This window comes from Ovis aries, chromosome 19, assembly GCF_016772045.2.
Source record: "Ovis aries strain OAR_USU_Benz2616 breed Rambouillet chromosome 19, ARS-UI_Ramb_v3.0, whole genome shotgun sequence".
In the NCBI taxonomy this organism is placed as follows: Eukaryota; Metazoa; Chordata; class Mammalia; order Artiodactyla; family Bovidae; genus Ovis; species Ovis aries.
This window is the reverse complement of record NC_056072.1, coordinates 58,751,186-58,768,750: the sequence shown is the minus strand read 5'-3', so window position 1 is coordinate 58,768,750 and position 17,565 is coordinate 58,751,186. Positions and strand designations below refer to the sequence as shown.

Below are 17,565 nucleotides of genomic sequence, written 5' to 3'. Positions count from 1 at the left end.
CACTGAGCCTCTCTGAGCCAGGAGCCCTCCTTCACGACACAGGGCCCCCAGAGCGCGGCGACCTCACAGGGACAAGGGCAGCTCAAGCCTCCTCCCTCTCGGACAGCTCAGTGGTTCTGAGTGGCTGCTGTCTCATTTCTGGGACTCGAACCCCGGTCGCCCTGACACACTCATGCCTCTTCTGCTACATGGCCCTGGAAGTGGTGCCGGAAAGACCCCGCCCAGCTCAGGAGAGATGCGAGCCCCAGGCCTCGGTCCGCAGGCTCCTCGGGTGGCGTGCAGCAGTGGGAAGGCTCAGCCCTCTGGGGGACGTTCGCACTTGCCTGTCCCCTGCCTGATGCCCGCACCTCAGGTGCGCTGCACGCCTTCAGGGCTCCGGCCCCTGGGACGTGATATGCATCACGGTTCTGCCTCCAGATTGCAGAGGAGGGAACAAACCCTTGCGCCTGGTGGGGGACAGGTCGCGCGGTCCTTGTGGGCATACCTGGGCATGGAGGACTGTGTGTCCGCAAAATCGAGGTGAGCAGACGCAGCAAAGGCCCTTAGGTTTACGGCTGGGCCTCAACCCAAGAGCGAGGTGCCAAGTGTGGGGGGGGCGGGGGGGGCCAACTGCGCATGTCTGCACCGGCTCCAGGGTAGGCTCTGGGAGGCACAGCAGGACTCAGCGACGGTGCACGACCTTTGGGGCTGGGAAGGGCCCTGCGGAGGACCTTCGGCACTTCCCGGGTCTTTCTGGACAGATTCCAGTTCACAGCAAAGTTAAGCGGAAAGCACATCCCAGCTCCCCCACAGTCAGCAGCCCCATCAGAGCGGTGTGTTCACTACAACTGGAGAAACCTACTCGGACGTGCCCCAGTCGCCAGAGGCCACAGGTCACGCACGGGTTCCCGCGTGGCGGTGTCCATCCCCAGGTCTGGACAAACGTGCAGCGACTCGTGTTCACCGTGACAACAGCACACGGAGACTGTCCCCCACCCTGAACACCCTCTGGGCCCCCTCCGCATCCCTGCCGTCCCCGCCCACCACCGGAGTCCTGTTTCCCCAGCCTCGCCCCCGCGGGACGCGGCGCAGCTGGAGTCAGACCTCGCGCAGGCTTTGCAGAAGCGCTGCCTTCACTTGGCAATGTTCACCTAAGGGTCCTCCGTCTTTTCCAGACGCGGCAGCTCGTTTTTTTGCAGCGCTGAGTAACAGTCTGCGGTCTGGATGGACCAGGGCTCCTGCACCTACTGAAGGGCAGCTGGGGGGCTTCCTGGTTTGGGCAACTGTGAATCGTGGGTTTCTGTGCAGAGGGGAGTTTCCGACTCATTCAGGTAAACTCCAAGCAGGGTGACTCCTGGGTCACGTGACTCTCTGGCTTCTAAACCACGTGAAGATAGGACCCATCCAAAATATAAATGTAAGGGACTTTCCTGGCGGTGCGGTGGCTAAGAGTCCATCTGTTCATGCAGGAGACACAGGTTCGGTCCCTGGTTCTGGCAGATCCCACGTGCTGCTGCGCAGCAAAGCCCGTGCAGCCCGACTCCTGAGCCCGCGCTCTAGAGCCCGTGAGCCGCCACCACGGAAGCCCGCGTGCCCGCAGCCCGTGAGCCGCCACCACGGAAGCCCGCGTGCCCGCAGCCCGTGAGCCGCCACCACGGAAGCCCGCGTGCCCGCAGCCCGTGAGCCGCCACGAGAGAGGCCACCGCGCTAAGCAGCCCGCGCACCACAGCTAGAACGCGCCCGCGCGGAGCAGTGAGTCCAGCGCAGCCGAGACTGACACGCGTGGGAGAGTAAGCCTGCGCATACACACTCATACTTAAAAACAAACAGAGACAAATATCAGTAAAAGCAAAACACAGCTCGTCAGGTGTCCAGGCCCCTCTCCTGCCTCTCCTGGGACTTCCAGAGCCGCCGGCTACTGGACCTGGCTGCTGGGCCCGCTGGGCGCTGAGTGGTGCCAGAGAGAAGCTGTGTCCAGTGTGTGTGGTGGCGTGGGGACACCTTCCCCTAAGACGAAGGAGCCGGGCGTGTGCTTTGTGCGGAAGTGCTGGCCTGGCCTTGGAACTCCTGCCCCCTCCAGCTCTCACTTGCTTCGTGACCTCGGGTGTGTCCTCCCTCTGAACCTTCAAAGCTCAGGAAGGCAGGGCAGAAACCCTGGGGTCCCTGGCGTGAAGACAAGAGGTCATCGGTGGGAACGGCCCAGGCTCCCAAGACACAGCCAGGCAGCTTGCTCTCCTGGTTCTGGGGTGCTCGGCCCCCACCCTGGGAATTACGGGGACACAGCCGCCCCTCGCCGTCGTGCTGGACGGCGGAGCACACAGGTGCACGAACCACGAGGTCACGGACGTGAGGGTGGCCGGCCGGCAGGGGTGTGTCCCGGCAGCCCCGTCTTCCTCGAGCCTCTGGGCTCGTTTCACACACAGCAGAGGCCCCAGTCCCATGGCTGAGGGAGGAGGAACTGGAGCCCCCGAAGGGTCACCAGGAGCACGCAGCTCACAGCCAGCTTTCCCATGGGCGACAGGGCCACGGGGCCGCCATGGAGGCCAGACCGGAGGCTGGGGACGGGCAGTGCTCGGAGGCCCCGGGCGCCCGGCACCCGGCCTGCGGTCCCTCCGCCCTCTGGCCCTGCAACCGGCCTGGGCCCAAACCCTGCGGTCGCTCTGAGACCAGGCCTCACATCACCCTCGGGATGGGCCGCCCCCACCCTGAGCTGGCGAGGCTGGGGCAGCTCACCGCGGAGGTTCTTGACAAAGTCCTCCAGCTTCATCTTGCGCTCGGGCTTGACGTTGGGGCTGTACATGTCGGTGTTGAGCAGGATGATGGCAAAGGCCAGGATGAAGATGGTGTCGGGGTTCCGGAACTGCCGCACCACCCCGGGGTTGCAGATGCAGTACCGCTGGCTGGGGCAGGGTGGGGGGGACTTCAGCCGGGGCAGGAGGCCAGCCCGCCCCTCGCCCACCAGCGGTCCCAACACCCAAGGCTGGTCACTTGTCTCAGAGCCTCTGTGTCTGTACATGGGGACCTCCAACCAGCAGAGCTGGCCCTGACCGTCTGCCCATTTGCTTGCCACAGGAGTCAAACTCCCTGCCCCCCAGCTGGATGGCGGCTGCTCAGGGCTGAGGACCACACCCCCGGGCCCCCTCGGAGTGCTGGCTGCTGGCAGGCTGTGCCCTAAAGGCGTGGTGTGCCCTCCGCCCCACCCAGGTGGGGACGGACCCGCCCCGGGGCCCTCAGGTAACAGGAGCCTAGGGCTCCAGGTCAGAGGGCGGCCCACCTCCGGCTAGTTTCAGCCCCCCGCTGCTGCGGCAGCCTTGCTAACACACGGCCTCCAATACGCCCCCACGCCTTCCCAAAGCCCCCTCCACTGGCGCCCTTGTGGAGGGCTGGGTGGTTGGGGCAGGGATGGAGAAGAGGAACCAGGAGGAGCTCGGCAACTTAAGCTCGCAGGCCGCAGCCGTCAGAGCTTAGACAGCCTGGGCTTCAGTGTTCTCGTCCCTCTCCAGGAAGCCCTCCTGGATGGAAGTGTCTGATTGCTCCCCTCCCAGGGTCTGGGGTCTCTTCTCACCCATGCAGAGACCAGGGGGCTGGGCCTCCCACACCCAGCGTGGGGCCCCCTACACCCAGCGTGGGGCCCGGAGCCCCTACACAGCAGTGTACACCATCCCAGCGTGAAGGAGGGCTGCAGGGACAGCTGGCCTCGATCACAGGCTCTCTGGGGTGCCAGGCGCTGGGCTAAACGCACCCACACATCCCGAGTGGTTTACCCGCCCCGCCACGCCAGGGTAGCTGGCATCATCATCCCCCTCTGCCGGTGGGGACGGAAGCACAGAGAGGTTAAGTAACCAGCAAAAGGTCACACAGCCGGTACGCGGTGCGTGTCAGAACCAGGCTCTCTGTGTCTCTGAGAGTCTGCCCTGCAACGACGCTGATGGATTTGGGAGCCAGCGTCTGAGGCCCTGGCTCCAGCACTGGGCCGCATGGTGCCTGGCCCCCAGAAGGGGCCCCCTGCCCTGAAGGAGGATTCTGCCCTCGGGGCCCCGGCCTCTGAGTGGGGCCCCTTCCCTGCCGGCCTGGCCCGCACCTGAAGGCCTCGATCAGCCGCTCCACCTTCTGCGCCTCCCCCTGCACCCGGATGTGTGCCTGGAACTTCCTCAGGGCCTCGTCCAGCTCCATGGCGGAGAAGTCCATCTCGTCCACCACGCAGCTGGAACGAGAGCCCGCGGCCGGTCAGCGACCCTGCCCCCTCCTGCCGGGGGCCAAGGGCTCAGAGCAGGGAGGCCTGGAGGGAGGCTCTCCCAGGGGTTCCTGAGGGGTGTCCAGAGGGGTGGTGCCATCCCCATCTGCTGACCCGAAAGGAAGGCAGAGCTGGGGAGGCCTCGGGGGGCAGGGGACTCTGGCCATGGACCTGCCCCAGCCTGACTGGGACCCCTGAGCAGAGAAGGGGGGTCTGCACCAGGGACCCTCGAGCGACCACCCAGCGGGGCTGCAGAGGTCCCGGTGTCCACTCCCAGGGACCTCGTCCACTGGGGCGATGCTCCAAGCACTCAGCCATTGGAGCAAGGAGCAGATGGGGCCCCACGGGAAGGTCTGCTGACCAGCATTCCAGGAGGATGCCTGGGGGCGGCGGGGGCGGTGGAGGGGGGGGTCTTGCTACTTCCTGAGGCTGCCGCTATTTTCTGATCTAAGGAGAACAATGCCCGGATTTCCTACGGACCAGCAGCAGCTCGGAGGAGTTGGGGTGGGGGGTGGGTTAAGGGCTAGCTGCAGGCCAGGGGCTGGGCTGGATGGTCGTCTTTGGCCCCACTCATGGAGGAGCTAGTCAGCTCTCCTTGGATGGGTCCTCCCTGGTTTCAAAGGGGAGGGGGCAACAACCACACTCCTGGAGGGGCTGGAGCGGAGGGGCTGTGGAGGGAGCAGCCCAGGGGGCACAGCTGCCTCTCCAGGGTGCCAGCGCGTCACGGGGTGCAGAGCTGTGTGTGCGCTGTGACCCTGTGCCCGGCGCACCGGCCAGGTCGTCCATCTCGTGCAGGGCCTGGGTGGGCAATGTGCCCAAGGCAGGCCTGGAGCCATGCCCCAGGTCCTGGCCAAGGGCACCCGCTCTGAGCCACCTACTGCTGGCCCTGGCTCCTAGTCTGTGGAGGGGGCTACGGACCCCTAACACCCCTGCGGGTGGAGTGAGGACAGGGCCTGTAACAGCGCCCGCCCAGCGGCCATGGGCCCCAGACATGGAGCCACTCCTCTCAGGACAGTCTGGGGGGGACGGGGGTGCAGGCATGTGCAGGCAAGCCTTCTCATCCCTGCCAGCCGTTCCCAGGGGCCAGAAACCCCTTCTTCTGCAGGGTCTGGGGCCGCCAGCCTGGTGGGCCATCAGCCCATCTCCCAGCAGGAGAGGGAGGAGGATGGGGCCCGAGCTCAGCGGCTGCCCATGCGGCACCCAGGACGGCAGCACGGAGGCCGCGGGACCAGGGCTGGGGCCGGCCCTGCTGGACGGGGCTGGCGGTGCCTGGGGTCTGTGTGCGTCTGGGGAACAGACAGCGGGGCCCCCGGCCCACTTGAGGTGCCCGGGGTCCCGTGCGTCCAGGGGAACAGACAGCGGGGCCCCCGGCCCACTTGAGGTGCCCGGGGTCCCGTGCGTCCAGGGGAACAGACAGCGGGGCCCCCGCCCCACTGGAGGAGCCCAGGGTCCCGTGCGTCCAGGGGAGAGGCGGGCCACTCACTCGAGCACATCGCGGTTGAACTGCTTCTGCCGGTTGCCCAGGAACTCGCCGATCATCTGCCGGCTCAGGCCCTTGCGCTGCAGCAGGAAGTGGGCCACCCCCACCGGCGTGTCGGGCACGAAGCCACGCTCGATGAGGTACTGGACGCCCTTCTCGGGCTTCCTGGGGGACGAGAGACAGGCTCAGCTGGGCGTGTCTGCCCCCGCCCCCCTCCGCCTCCGTGGCACCTGGTCCTGTCCCAGCCTGAGTCCACCACCCGGGGCACTGGGACCGTCCAGGCCCCGTGCCCAGCCTGGGCCAGTGAGGGGCATACACAGCGGCCCCGTCCAGCATGCGCTGGCCGCCCGAGGACAGGCTGGATGGCCGACACCCCGAGGACCCCCACGGCGGCTCAGCCCCCACACCACCCCCCGCTGCCCAGGAGCCTGACCACCCTTGCAGGATGGGTGTGTTAACATGGGCGGTGCCTGGAATGCGGCGCACAGCAGGTGAGCACCTGAGGGATTACGAGAAACCTCCACGCCACCGGAGGACACGGAGGCCCAGAGCCAGCTCCCACTGCGGTTGGAGGCCTGGGAAGGGGCTGGGTGTCCACTTGCCCCGGGACCCAGGGGACCCCTGGGGCCCGGGCAGTGAGCCCGCAGGCCACTCCCTTGGCCCGGACCTCGGGGCCTGGTGCCAGCTTGGCTGACCTCACGGGAAGGTGCCCGTGATCATAAGAAATAGGGCGGGGAAACAGGAGCCTTGGACAGGCCCGGAGCCCCTGAGGGGCACTCTGGGGGCGTGGCGGTCAGAGCCGGGGCTCCCTGTGGCCGCACGCTGACGGTAGGCCCTGCAGACTCCTACGTGCGGGCCGGCCTCCGGCTGCGAGGGGACCCTGCTATCTGTACCCCGGGTGGCCACACGACCCCAGCCTTGCACCCGAGTTTGGCAGGGTGCGACCTGCTGGGTCCTGGCGCAGAAGGGGTGGCCCAGGGTCCCCGTTCCCGCCTGGCCACGGGTGCTGATGCGGGGACGGGTGACACTGCCTCTCTGTGGGCGAGGCCGCACCCTCGACAGCGCGCTCTGCACCTGCAGGCCTGTCCTGGGACCGGCCACTGAGCCCCTGCAGTGGGCCCAGCCGGGCAGCTGCACGGACTGTGGTCACTGGCAAACTGAACTAAAACACCCCCTGTGGCCCGGCCTCACCTCTGCCCCTCGACCTGCAAAGGGCTGAGGCCCCCCAGTCACAAGGGCTGCAGGGAAAAATCCTCCAGGGGTTTCCACAGCCTTAACGAGCTGATTCCACAATCGGTGTGGAAGAGTAACTACCAACAAGAGCCAAGACCGCTGTTTAAAAGGACAAAAGAGGGGTTTCTGCCCTAAGAAAGCATGTAAAACCAAAAGCCTGATGTGGGCACAGGGAAAAACAGAGCCCCTGACCACGAGCGTGGAGGGAGCTTCGCGAGGATCTTTGATCCTGTTCACAGATGCGGCCAGGCCCCCAGCACAGGGCCGGCCTGCACGAGCTGTTCCATGAATATCTGTCAAGGAAGGGGCAGGGATCCCAGCACAGACCCCGCTCACGGAGGAGTCACAAGGAACTTCAAAGTCAACAGAGAAAGGACAGACAATTCAGTAAACTGTCTGTGAACAACCAGCTAACTTCCACCGAATAATAAAAGCTACACTCCTCACCAGGTACCATTCTCCAAACCAAACGTCAGGCAGACGTACTAAAGGATATAAAACAAAACTGCAACAGTCCTGAGGAAAATATTTCAAACCTATGAGATGACCTGGGCTGGAGTCTCTTAAAAGGAAACATAAAAAGAACAACGTAGCCCCCAAAGAGAACCGCTGCGTTGTGTGCTTGAAGCTGGGTCATGGGTCAACTACACCTCAATGAGAAAAAATGTAAAAGAGAATGAGTAACTTCTGTTAAACCAACAAAGCATAAACAAAGTTAAAAGATGTATACTTAAAAACCGCTGAACTAGACACTTTATAAGGACAGATCTTATGGTATGTGGATTTCACTTCAGAAGTTTAACAAAAAGGAAGCCAGTGACAGGAAGACATTTCTGTAATTCCAGAGAGTCAGCATCCACCACGTACAAAGAGCCACTTGGAAATCAAACCAACCTGGACAGCATGCCAAAACGCAGAGACATTACTTTGCCAGTAAAGGTCCGTCTAGTCAAAGCTATGGTTTTTCCAGTGGTCATGTATGGATGTGAGAGTTGGACTGTGAAGAAAGCTGAGCGCCGAAGAATTGATGCGTTTGAACTGTGGTGTTGGGGAAGACTCTTAAGAGTCCCTTGGACTGCAAGGAGATCCAACCAGTCCATCCTAAAGGAGATCAGCCCTGGGTGTTCATTGGAAGGACTGATGCTGAAGCTGAAATTCCAATTCTTTGGCCACCTGATGCAAAGAGCTGACTCATTTGAAAAGACCCCGATACTGGGAAAGATTGAAGGGGAGAGAAGGGGACAACAGAGGATGAGAGGGTTGGATGGCATCACTGACTCAATGGACATGAGTTTGAGTGAACTTTGGGAGTTGGTGATGGACGGGGAGGCCTGGCATGCTGCAGTCCGTGGGGCTGCCAAGAGTCGGACATGACTGAGCAACTGAACTAAACTGAAATGAACTAAGGAAATCGAAAAGAAATAACAGAAAGATAGGCAAAAAATAAGAATAGGCATTCTGTAGAAGGAAAAACCAAAATGGCCAAAAGACACACATACGGATGCTCCACCTAAGCAGCAGGCAGGCAAACCCAAAGTGAAGCAAGAGATACTATCTCTTCGCTTGGACTGGGGAGGGAGACGAGGCTCAGTACGTCCAGATGTGGGGAGATGGGTCCCCATGCCCAGCTGCAGGCTCCACTTCAATGAACAGCCACTGGACGTCCCTGGGTCTGGCCACCAGCAGCAAAGCGCGTGGCAGTGTCAGAGCAGGACAGTGTGTGTGGCCTGCGGACGTCCGCAGGGGCCAAGGGGACGGCAGGGAGGCACGGGCCGGACTCTCTGAGCTCCTTCCACACGGGCTCATCTCCAGCTCACACCCCATGACTCACACAGACAAGGCCGCTGCGGGGGTTGCACCCATGAGGACACACAGAGAGGAAGCGGGAGGACCAGAGTCACGCACACAGATGCGTGAGGGGAGGCTTGTGCGTGGCCCGCGGCAGCGCCAGGAAGAGTCCAGAGACCAAGGTGCTTGGTCCAGGCAGGCAGCTCTTCTGGACCCCACCTGTCTGCCCGGCTGGGACTCCCAGGTCAGGACACGACACCTGCTGGGGATGAGGCGAGCGCGGGGGCCCCCAGGTCACCCCAGCCTCCCCCAGGAGGGTCCGAGGCGCCCTGGGACTGGCGGGGCCCAGAGCAGGTGGGCGGGCTCCTGGGACAGAGTGCAGGGCGGCCTCCCCACTCATGCAGTGCTCCAGCCTCGGCCTGGGGGCAGACAGAGTCTCGAGGGCTCCCCGGGTGCCCATGACGGCTCTGGGATGTGCGGTCTCAGCCGATCGAGGACCAGGGCCGTCCCCCCAGGAGCCTGGGTGTGATCCCACGGTTCTCCACAGCCGCCCTTCAGGACAGGCCTCTCTGCCTGCCCAGCTGGGCAGGGGGTAACCCCCAAGTCCCCCCACCGCCGTCTGGAAGAGGAAGCGGGGGGCTCACAGTGGACGTGGGTCAGCAGCCACCGGGCAGGCTGGCCACATCCCCTCCACGTCCCTCCCGCCCCCCGGAGGAGCCAGCAGCAGGCCGGAGTCCAGCGACACCATATCCAGAGAGGAGAGGCCCGAGGTTTTGCAGTCAGAGCTGCCAGCGTCCCCTCCAAGGGAGGGCTATTTTCAGCCACGCTAAGAATAGTCTGTGTTAAACACCAGTCTCCCGCCCTAGACCTGCTCTGCCCAGAGCCCCCACGGCGGCCTCGCCACAGACCCAATGCACACGTCCTGCCGGGTGTCGGGCCCGCCTGGGTCCTCCTCCCTGACCAGCCCACGTGGACGCAGACCCGGCCCTGCTCCCAGGCCCCCGCGGCCCGCCACCCCAGGCCCCAGGCCAGGCGGCGCCGGGGGGCACTCACTTGTTGAAGAGGTTGAGGCCGATGCGGTAGTGCCGCTTGCGGATGACGTCGTTGCTGAAGGCGGGCGAGTCCCAGCTGTTGCGGGCCTCCTTGTGGTACGTCTGCTTGCTGAGCGTCTGCTCGCGCAGGCTGTCGCGGGACGAGGACTCCGAGCTGCAGTTGATGGTGTCGTTGGAGTTGGACGTGCTGTTGAGGCTGTCGTTGTCCCCGTCGGAATAGTCCGACTCGGACCTGCTCTGCCGGTTGGCCGAGCCGTTGATGGCCAGGTGGGCGTCCAGGGGCCGCGGCGGCCGGGCCCGTGGCTCCGGCTCCTCCCGGGGGAGGCCCCTGGGGGGCCCGTGGGGGCCGTGCTTGGGGCTGCCCTGCGGCCCGCCCAGGCCGCGCTCGTAGGCGCCCTGCCTCTTGAGCGAGCTGCGGTCGGAGCGGTCGCTGAGGTCGGCGGAGCTGTCGCTGGGCGGCTCAATGGTGAGCAGCGGCAGGTGCTCCACGCGCGCCCGCGGCTCCAGCGACGGCGTGCTCCGGCAGCTGGTGTCCGTGTCCCCCTGGTCGTCCTTGTGGGCCAGGGCCCAGTAGTCCTGGGCGGTGGCTCCGGCCCGCAGCCGCAGGTCCGACTCGCCGCTGGACGGCCGGCACCCGGCCTGCACTGCAGGCGGCGGCGGCGACAGCTCATCCTCATCGATGTACAGGGTGACGTCGCTGTACGAGGCGGTCATCTCGTCCAGCCGGCGCTGCTCGGCCGCACCGTGTAGGCCCGACGAGGGCTCGGCGGCGGGCGCAGGCGCCCCCTCCACAGCGTGCAGGCTGCGGCAGTTGAGGGCATCGTCGATGGACTCGGCCAGCGACTTCACCTGCCGAGAGAAGGCGTCCTCCAGCTCCGTGATGGCGTCGGCGAAGTCACCGGCGGGTGCAGGGGCCTGCAGGGCGGGCGGGGGTGGCGGGCCCAGGTCCCCGCACTCGGCCGGCCCCAGGGAGCCCAGCGGGGAGTCCCCGTCGGTCACCGAGACCTGCTTGCCCTCGAAGAAGGAGCTGTGCGCCTTCTCGGGCCCCTCGAAGGACAGCTGCACCCGCATGTTGGACAGCACGATGCGGCGGGACAGACGCTTCTCAGACATGGAGCTGCGCAGCCGCTCGAAGTTCTTGTTCATCTGGTACTGGCGGAAGGCCGTCTGGATGGTGCGGGCCGCATGCCGGGTCACGAGGCGGCCCCCATACTTCCGTTCTAGCATCTCCACCTGCAGGGGAGGGAGAGGAGCATGAGCATGGCCCGGCCTGGTCCGGAGGGCAGACTGTGCCCACACACTCCCAGACCCAGGAACTGGCCGGGGGCCATGCCCACACACTCCTAGACCCAGGAACCCGCCGGGGGCCGTGCCCACAAGGCTCCTAGACCCAGGAACCCGCCGGGGGCCATGCCCACAGGGCTCCCAGACCCAGGAACCCGCTGGGGGCCATACCCACAGGGCTATTAGACCCAGGAACCCATCGGGGACTGTGCCCACATGCTACCAGACCCAGGAACCGGCCAGGGGCCATGCCCACACACTCCTAGACCCAGGAACCCGCCGGGGGCTGTACCCACAGGACTCCTAGACCCAGGAACCCGCCAGGGGCCGTGCCCACACGCTCCCAGACCCAGGAATCCACCGGGGGCCGTACCCACAGAGCGCCTAGACCCAGGAACCCGCCGGGGGCCGTGCCCACAGGGCTCCTAGAGCCAGGAACCCGCCGGGGGCCGTGCCCACAGGGCTCCTAGACCCAGGAACCCACCGGGGGCCGTGCCCACAGGGCGCCTAGACCCAGGAACCCGCTGGGGGCCGTGCCCACACGCTCCCAGACCCAGGAACCCACCATGGGCCGTGCCCACAGGGCGCCTAGACCCAGGAACCCACCGGGGGCCGTGCCCACAGGGCTCCTAGACCCAGGAACCCACCGGGGGCCGTGCCCACACGCTCCCAGACCCAGGAACCCACCATGGGCCGTGCCCACAGGGCGCCTAGACCCAGGAACCCACCGGGGGCCGTGCCCACACGCTCCCAGACCCAGGAACCCGCCGGGGGCCGTGCCCACACGCTCCCAGACCCAGGAACCCACCATGGGCCGTGCCCACAGGGCGCCTAGACCCAGGAACCCGCCGGGGGCCGTGCCCACACGCTCCCAGACCCAGGGAGGCGGAGGAGCGGTGAGTTGCAGTTATAGCCTGCGCTCCCTGCAGGACTTCTCAGAGCCTTTCAAGGGCGGTGGTTTCCCAGACTTCTCTGTCTGCAGCAGCCTTTGCACTGGGGCTGTGCAGTTGAATGAAACTTGGAGCTGCTGCAGGAGATTGCAGGCCGCCCCTTGAGAGACAAGGAGACTGTGGCGGGGGCAGGCCGGGAGACCAGCACGAGACCCGAGTCGGCCCTGAGCACTGAGCGCCGGCTGTGGGCCTAGGCCCTTGTCTGCAGACTGACTCTGAGAAGCCTGGACCCGCGGCCCCTCGGGCCCATCAGACCAGCCTCACGGGCCAGCGAGAGGACATGGGCCTCACCGACACAGGTGAGACAGACCCTCAGCACGGGGCGGAGGAGGCGCAAGACACTCCACTGCACTCCTGGGAGGGTGGACAGCTTGTGGGGCCCCCGCACCTGCTCCTGTACAGATGGGGAAACTGAGCCTCAGAGAAGAGACCCCTGCAGGCCTCCAGATCCCAGGGCGCCCTCCGGGAGGCTGACAGTGGGCCCACGCCATAGGCAGGCAGGGCGTTGGGACTCTCCCACGAGGTGTGTGCACCTCCGGAGCCCGCTGGCCCCAGGCCTGAGGACGGTCCCGAGGGCCGCTCCCCATGCCTCGCTCCGGGGTGAGGCCAGAGCCCGCTTTCCGAAAGCAAAGAGGACTCGGGATGAGGAGTGGGCTGGCCCACCAAGCCCCTGACATGGGGGTGGGGGGAAGGCCCCCAGTCCTCGGCAGGAAGTGTTCACACCCCAGGGTCAGAGCCCCAGTCCCCTCCGTGAGGACGGCATGGCCTTGCCCTCGAGAGGCGGGGTCTGTGCAGAACAGACAGGACACCAGCTCAGGGGACAAAGCCAGGCAGACGCCGAGGGAACCAGGCTGCAGCCAAGGGGAGGCGACGGCTGCCCGGAGCCCCGGTGGGGGGGGGGGGGCACGGGCGGGGAGGGTATGGGCGGGGGTGGGAGGGCTCGGAGCCTCGCTGGGAGTGCGTGTGGGTCCCAGTTGCCATGAGGGACACCAGCTCCCCCAGACACAGACGTGCCAGCCCTATAGAAAGGTGGGGTGGCAGAGGGGCCCCCCTCAGGAGAGGAGTCGGGAGCGGAGGGGAGGGGTGAGGATCAAAACCGCATCTCACAGCCCGGCTGGGCCTGGAGGCAGCCAGGGCGGGTCTGTGTTTTCTCTTGCCCTGGAGCCACTGAACCAAGTCCAAAGGGATGACCTCACTTCCACATCTGCGAGCGGCATGTTTCCTGGGTTTGGAAGCGCAGCTCTGAGAGCGCTCGGGGCCGACAGAGGCCCACGCCTGGGCTCCAGGGAGCCCTCTCTCCTCTGCCCCCTGAGACCTGGGTTCTGAGTCCCTCGGGTCTTCTCGGTGGGGGGTGGGGCCCCCGCACAGGCCAGAGCATGATCCACGGCCCCTCTTGTCCTGCTGACTCTAGGCCTCGCAAATGCAGCAGCGACGCCTTGGGCTGAGCCAGCCCCCCAGGTCGGGGCAGGGGCGGGAGTGGCGATAGGGGGCAAGCTTGGGCTCTACACTGCTCCTAAGCTCCCTGGCCCTCCTACTGGCCTCCCCTGGGGATATACCAACCCAGGCCCGCACTCACTCAGCCCACTGGGGCGTTCCCCTTCTGGGTCAGAGCTGCCCCGAGGCCCCGTCTGAGTGCTGACTGGGGCGCAGGGGGGGAACCCAAGCCGTCTGCACTCACCTAACAGGTGTCACCTTCACTCGACCCCGCGTCCCGCCTACAGACAGGCCCCAGAAGCTGCCCGCTGTTTAGGGGAACAGAGGCTCTGAGATGAGACAGGACAAGGAGCCCCGAGGCTGGGCCTCCCGCAAAGGGGAGCCACAGGAGACGAGGAGGCCAGGGGCCAGCGGCCACTGCGCTGGGCTCCTGCCACTGAAAGGCGGCTCTGTGCCGCCCAGGCTCCAAGCCCTCACGGAACCAGGCACCTTGCTTCCGCCTGGGAATTCCCGTGTAATCCCGCCCCCCACCGTCACTAGTTTCGCCTCGACTGCCAGGAGGCTCAGCAGGGAGCCGGACGCCCAGTGGCCCTGTCACCGCCCTGGCCCCACCTCATCCCGGCCGCCTTTTCCGGCAAGCTTGCCCGTCTAGGGCCCCTGCACCTGCTCTCAGCTTCTCCTGGAAGGCCCTGGCCTCGGTTACTTGGCTCCAAGGGGCCTTGGCACCCTACCCGGGCCGCCTCCTCCCACAGGCACCCAGCCCACCTCCCCTTCCTTCATTCTTGGGGTTCAATCACCCCTGCTCTGCATGGCTAACCTGTCCTGGACCACGGCGTCCACCCGAGGGCTGTGGCCACACCCCGTTCCCCGGTGACTTCCCAGTGACCGGCACGGGGTCTGCCGTACGGCAGGCACTGGGCTAACGTGCGAGGGGAAAGCCGGACAGCTGTGGTCACGTTAAGGCCAGGAGAGGCTCATTATTACCTCCACGGCCTCTGCCTAACCCTTCTCTCTTCTGTTTCCACGGTCCTGCTATAGTCTGTTGCTATAAACTGTTCTGATCTACTTTAGATCTGGGTGCAGCTGAGAAGAGGAACAGAGGCCCCTGCTGCAGACCTGACCACACGGCCAAACGCCAGCGGGTGGCGGGGCCAGGAGGCCAAGTGGGCAGGCCAGGCACGCCCCTTGCTGTGTACACGGGTGCCGACCCCGTGGGGGGCTCTGGGCCAAGTCCCTGGGGAGGAGGCACAGCCTGGAAGGAGACAACGTCCCCCCAGAACACACGGGACTGCAAACCGACGGGTGGGACGAGCGGCCTGGCCTCCCTGCTGCCCAGAGGACGTGCTGTTTCTGTTGTGGACTGACCTCCCCTCCCCCTCCTGCAGACCCCGGAAGGTCCAGGCCTCTCCTGGACCCCGGGACCTCAGTGGCCACCACCGTGTGCAACCTGTGCGCTGGCGGACAGCACGGCCCGGAGCCCCGCCGCGGGGGGAGCAGGAAGTGGGCAGAGGCCGAGGTCGGACAGAACATCCCGCGTCCGCTCGCTCCCTCCGGTTCCTCCTGGAGTCGGGAGGAGACCACGAGGGCCCGGGGTGAGGCGGAGTCCTCCATCCTGGAGACCAACCCCTGCCTGGCGCCCAGCCTTGAGTGCTCAGGGTGGGCCCCGCCCCCGCCCCGCCCCGCCCCGCCCCGCCCCTCCTGCCCCGCCCCTACCCCGCCCCTCCTGCCCCGCCCCGCCCCGCCCCTCCTGCCCCGCCCCGCCCCTCCTGCCCCGCCCCGCCCCTCCTGCCCCGCCCCGCCCCGCCCCCCCGCCCCCCTGCCCCCGCCCCCGCCCCTCCTGCCCCCGCCCCGCCCCTCCTGCCCCCGCCCCGCCCCACCCCGCCCCTCCTGCCCCCGCCCCGCCCCACCCCGCCCCTCCTGCCCCGCCCCTGCCCCGCCTCGCCCCCGCCCCGCGTGGCCAGCGCCCACCTGCTTGTCCTGCAGGTCGGAGGAGAGCTCATAGCTCTCGGAGAGGGACCGCGAGCGCTTGATGGCCTCCTCCTCGGCCTGCTTGCGCAGGACGGACGTCGAGTGCTGCAGCCGGGGCCTGCGCGCGCGCTGCTGCTGCCCAGGCGGCCCCGCGTACAGCCCATAGGCGCCGCCCGGCGCGTGCTCGTAGGGCTCCGGGCTCAGGCCCGAGCCGGGCGCCAAGGGCCCCTGGTGGTAGGCGGAGGGGCTGTCCAGCGACGTGCCAGGCTCGCTGCTGGGGGCCTCGCCCTCAACGCTGCGGAGAGAGCACAGACCGGAGGTGAGGGGGAGACCGCACAGGCAGGTGTCTGGCCCACACCCCACCCTCCCCTGGGTGGACCCCCGGGGCCCACGGCCACCCCTGCTTCATGCCTCCCTAAGGCTCCCCTCCCCTCGCAGAGGCCCTGCTTTGGCTGTACCGCACCCCCACACACACACCCCTGCCCCCTACAACCGACACCCTGCCCTGACGGACCTGCTCCCCTTCCACCGACCCCCACGACGGGCCCCCACAGAGCAGGCTGTGCCCGGGACGCCCACTGACAGCCGGCGGGTCCCACCTCCTCACTCCTTCACTCCACTGCCAGGATTAAGTCCTTTTTTTCCCTTTTGACCAACAATGAACAGAGTGACTCCTCGCTGCATGCCTGCGGGGTCAGGCACTGTGGGGGTGCTGTTATGGGCTGAGCGTGTCCCTCCCCACCAACACCCGCAAGCTCCAAGCCCTAACTGCTCAGAGTGTGTATCTGGAAATAGGCTTTGAGGACGTGATGGAGGTAAAATGAGGTCACGGGGGCCTGATCCAAGATCAGGACACACACACACGGCCACCCTGCACCCAGCTCTCAGCACCGCGCCCGTGAGCCTCGGGGGAGCAAGTGCTGAAGCTGCCGCCCCATCTGCGCTGCTGGCGACCACCGACCTGGAAGCGGACACAGAGCGTCTCCTCGAACTGTTAAAGCCAGTCTGCGAGGACCAACTGCTCACTCCATCTCTGGGAGGACAGACTGGCACCCGCACGGCGCCAGCTCTGCCTGAGGTCACACAGCTAGAGCATGGGTGCGTTGGGGCTAGCGCCCAGGACGGGGGGCTCCCACCAGCCCACTGCCCTGGTCCGCGGGCCTGTGCGCACCCCTCAACTTTCCAAGTGCCTGGTGAGGGCACGGGGGGCATGGTTACTCACCCCGCACTCACGACCCCAGAAGTGAGCCCAGAGACGGCGACGAACGTGCAACTGAGGTTCTGGGACCTCCGGGCAGCCTCTCCAGCAGTGCCGGCCACCCCCGCCCCTCGGGGCATCCTAGCATCCCTGGGGCCTGCGCGGCGGTCCCTCAGGAAGTGGCCCAGGGGAGGGAAGGGCACAGAGCCCCATGGGTTGCAGGCGGTCCTTCCTCCAGGGTCCCATCTTCACAGCCATGCAGTCAGCAGCCTGTGCCCGGCCCACCCGCCCAGCTCTGCCTGCCATGGAACGTGAGGCCATCGGCTGCCTCCCGGGGGAGGGGCTAGCGCGGCCCAGCCACAGGCACCCATGCCCAAGGCGCCTCTCCCGCCCGCTGCCAAGTCGGCACGTGCTGTCAGGCTGGCCATCTAAGAATAGTGCCAGCCTTCCACTCTGGCCCGCAGGGACGCTCGGTGGGTTTCCTACGGCAAAGCCTGCAGCCCAGCAGTGGAGGGTGATGAGGGTCCTCTCCCGGGGAAGAGCCCCGGGTGCCAGCCCCCGATGTAGCCGTGACTCAGGGGCTCCCGCTCGCCCAAGGCCTGGCCCCAGGCCCAGCACCCCGGCCGTCCGGCGGTCACTGGCAGAAGCTTCCTGGGGACCTCAGGGGCCCATGTGGGACAGGCCAGGTGCATCCCAAGACAGCCCTGGACTGACGGTGGGAGGGGTGGGGGCAGAAGGTCGGGGGCCCCAGGCGACGGGCCCCCTGAGCCGTACGTGGCTGATGGGAGACTCCCCCTGCCCCCCTCCATGAGACCCCAGGACCCACTCCACATGCGTCCCTACTGGACACCCTTCCATCAGAGCCGCTCTGTCTCCCGAGAAGAGGGAGAGAGCAAATGCAACCGTGTCCTCGCAGAGAAGCAGCCAGGGCTCAGCTCGCAGAGAAGCAGCCAGGGCTCAGCTCG

The 17,565-nt window shown here is 66.3% G+C and overlaps 1 protein-coding gene across 11 annotated transcripts in view; it reads right to left on the bottom strand.

The window, feature by feature from the left end:
- Nucleotides 1–17,565, bottom strand: part of IQSEC1 (IQ motif and Sec7 domain ArfGEF 1) — a 138,825-nt gene that overhangs the window by 14,130 nt on the left and 107,130 nt on the right. For 10 of the 11 annotated variants that reach the window (XM_027957838.3, XM_060402963.1, XM_042236464.2 and 7 more), the window contains exons 2-6: nucleotides 15,403–15,697; nucleotides 9,768–10,999; nucleotides 5,697–5,858; nucleotides 4,061–4,183; nucleotides 2,713–2,879 (exon numbers count right to left, since the gene is read on the bottom strand). In XM_027957838.3, the coding sequence (XP_027813639.1) occupies nucleotides 2,713–2,879; nucleotides 4,061–4,183; nucleotides 5,697–5,858; nucleotides 9,768–10,999; nucleotides 15,403–15,697 (1,979 nt within the window). The remainder of the gene's footprint in view (nucleotides 1–2,712; nucleotides 2,880–4,060; nucleotides 4,184–5,696; nucleotides 5,859–9,767; nucleotides 11,000–15,402; nucleotides 15,698–17,565) is intronic. The other variant, XM_042236462.2, reaches the window with a different exon arrangement.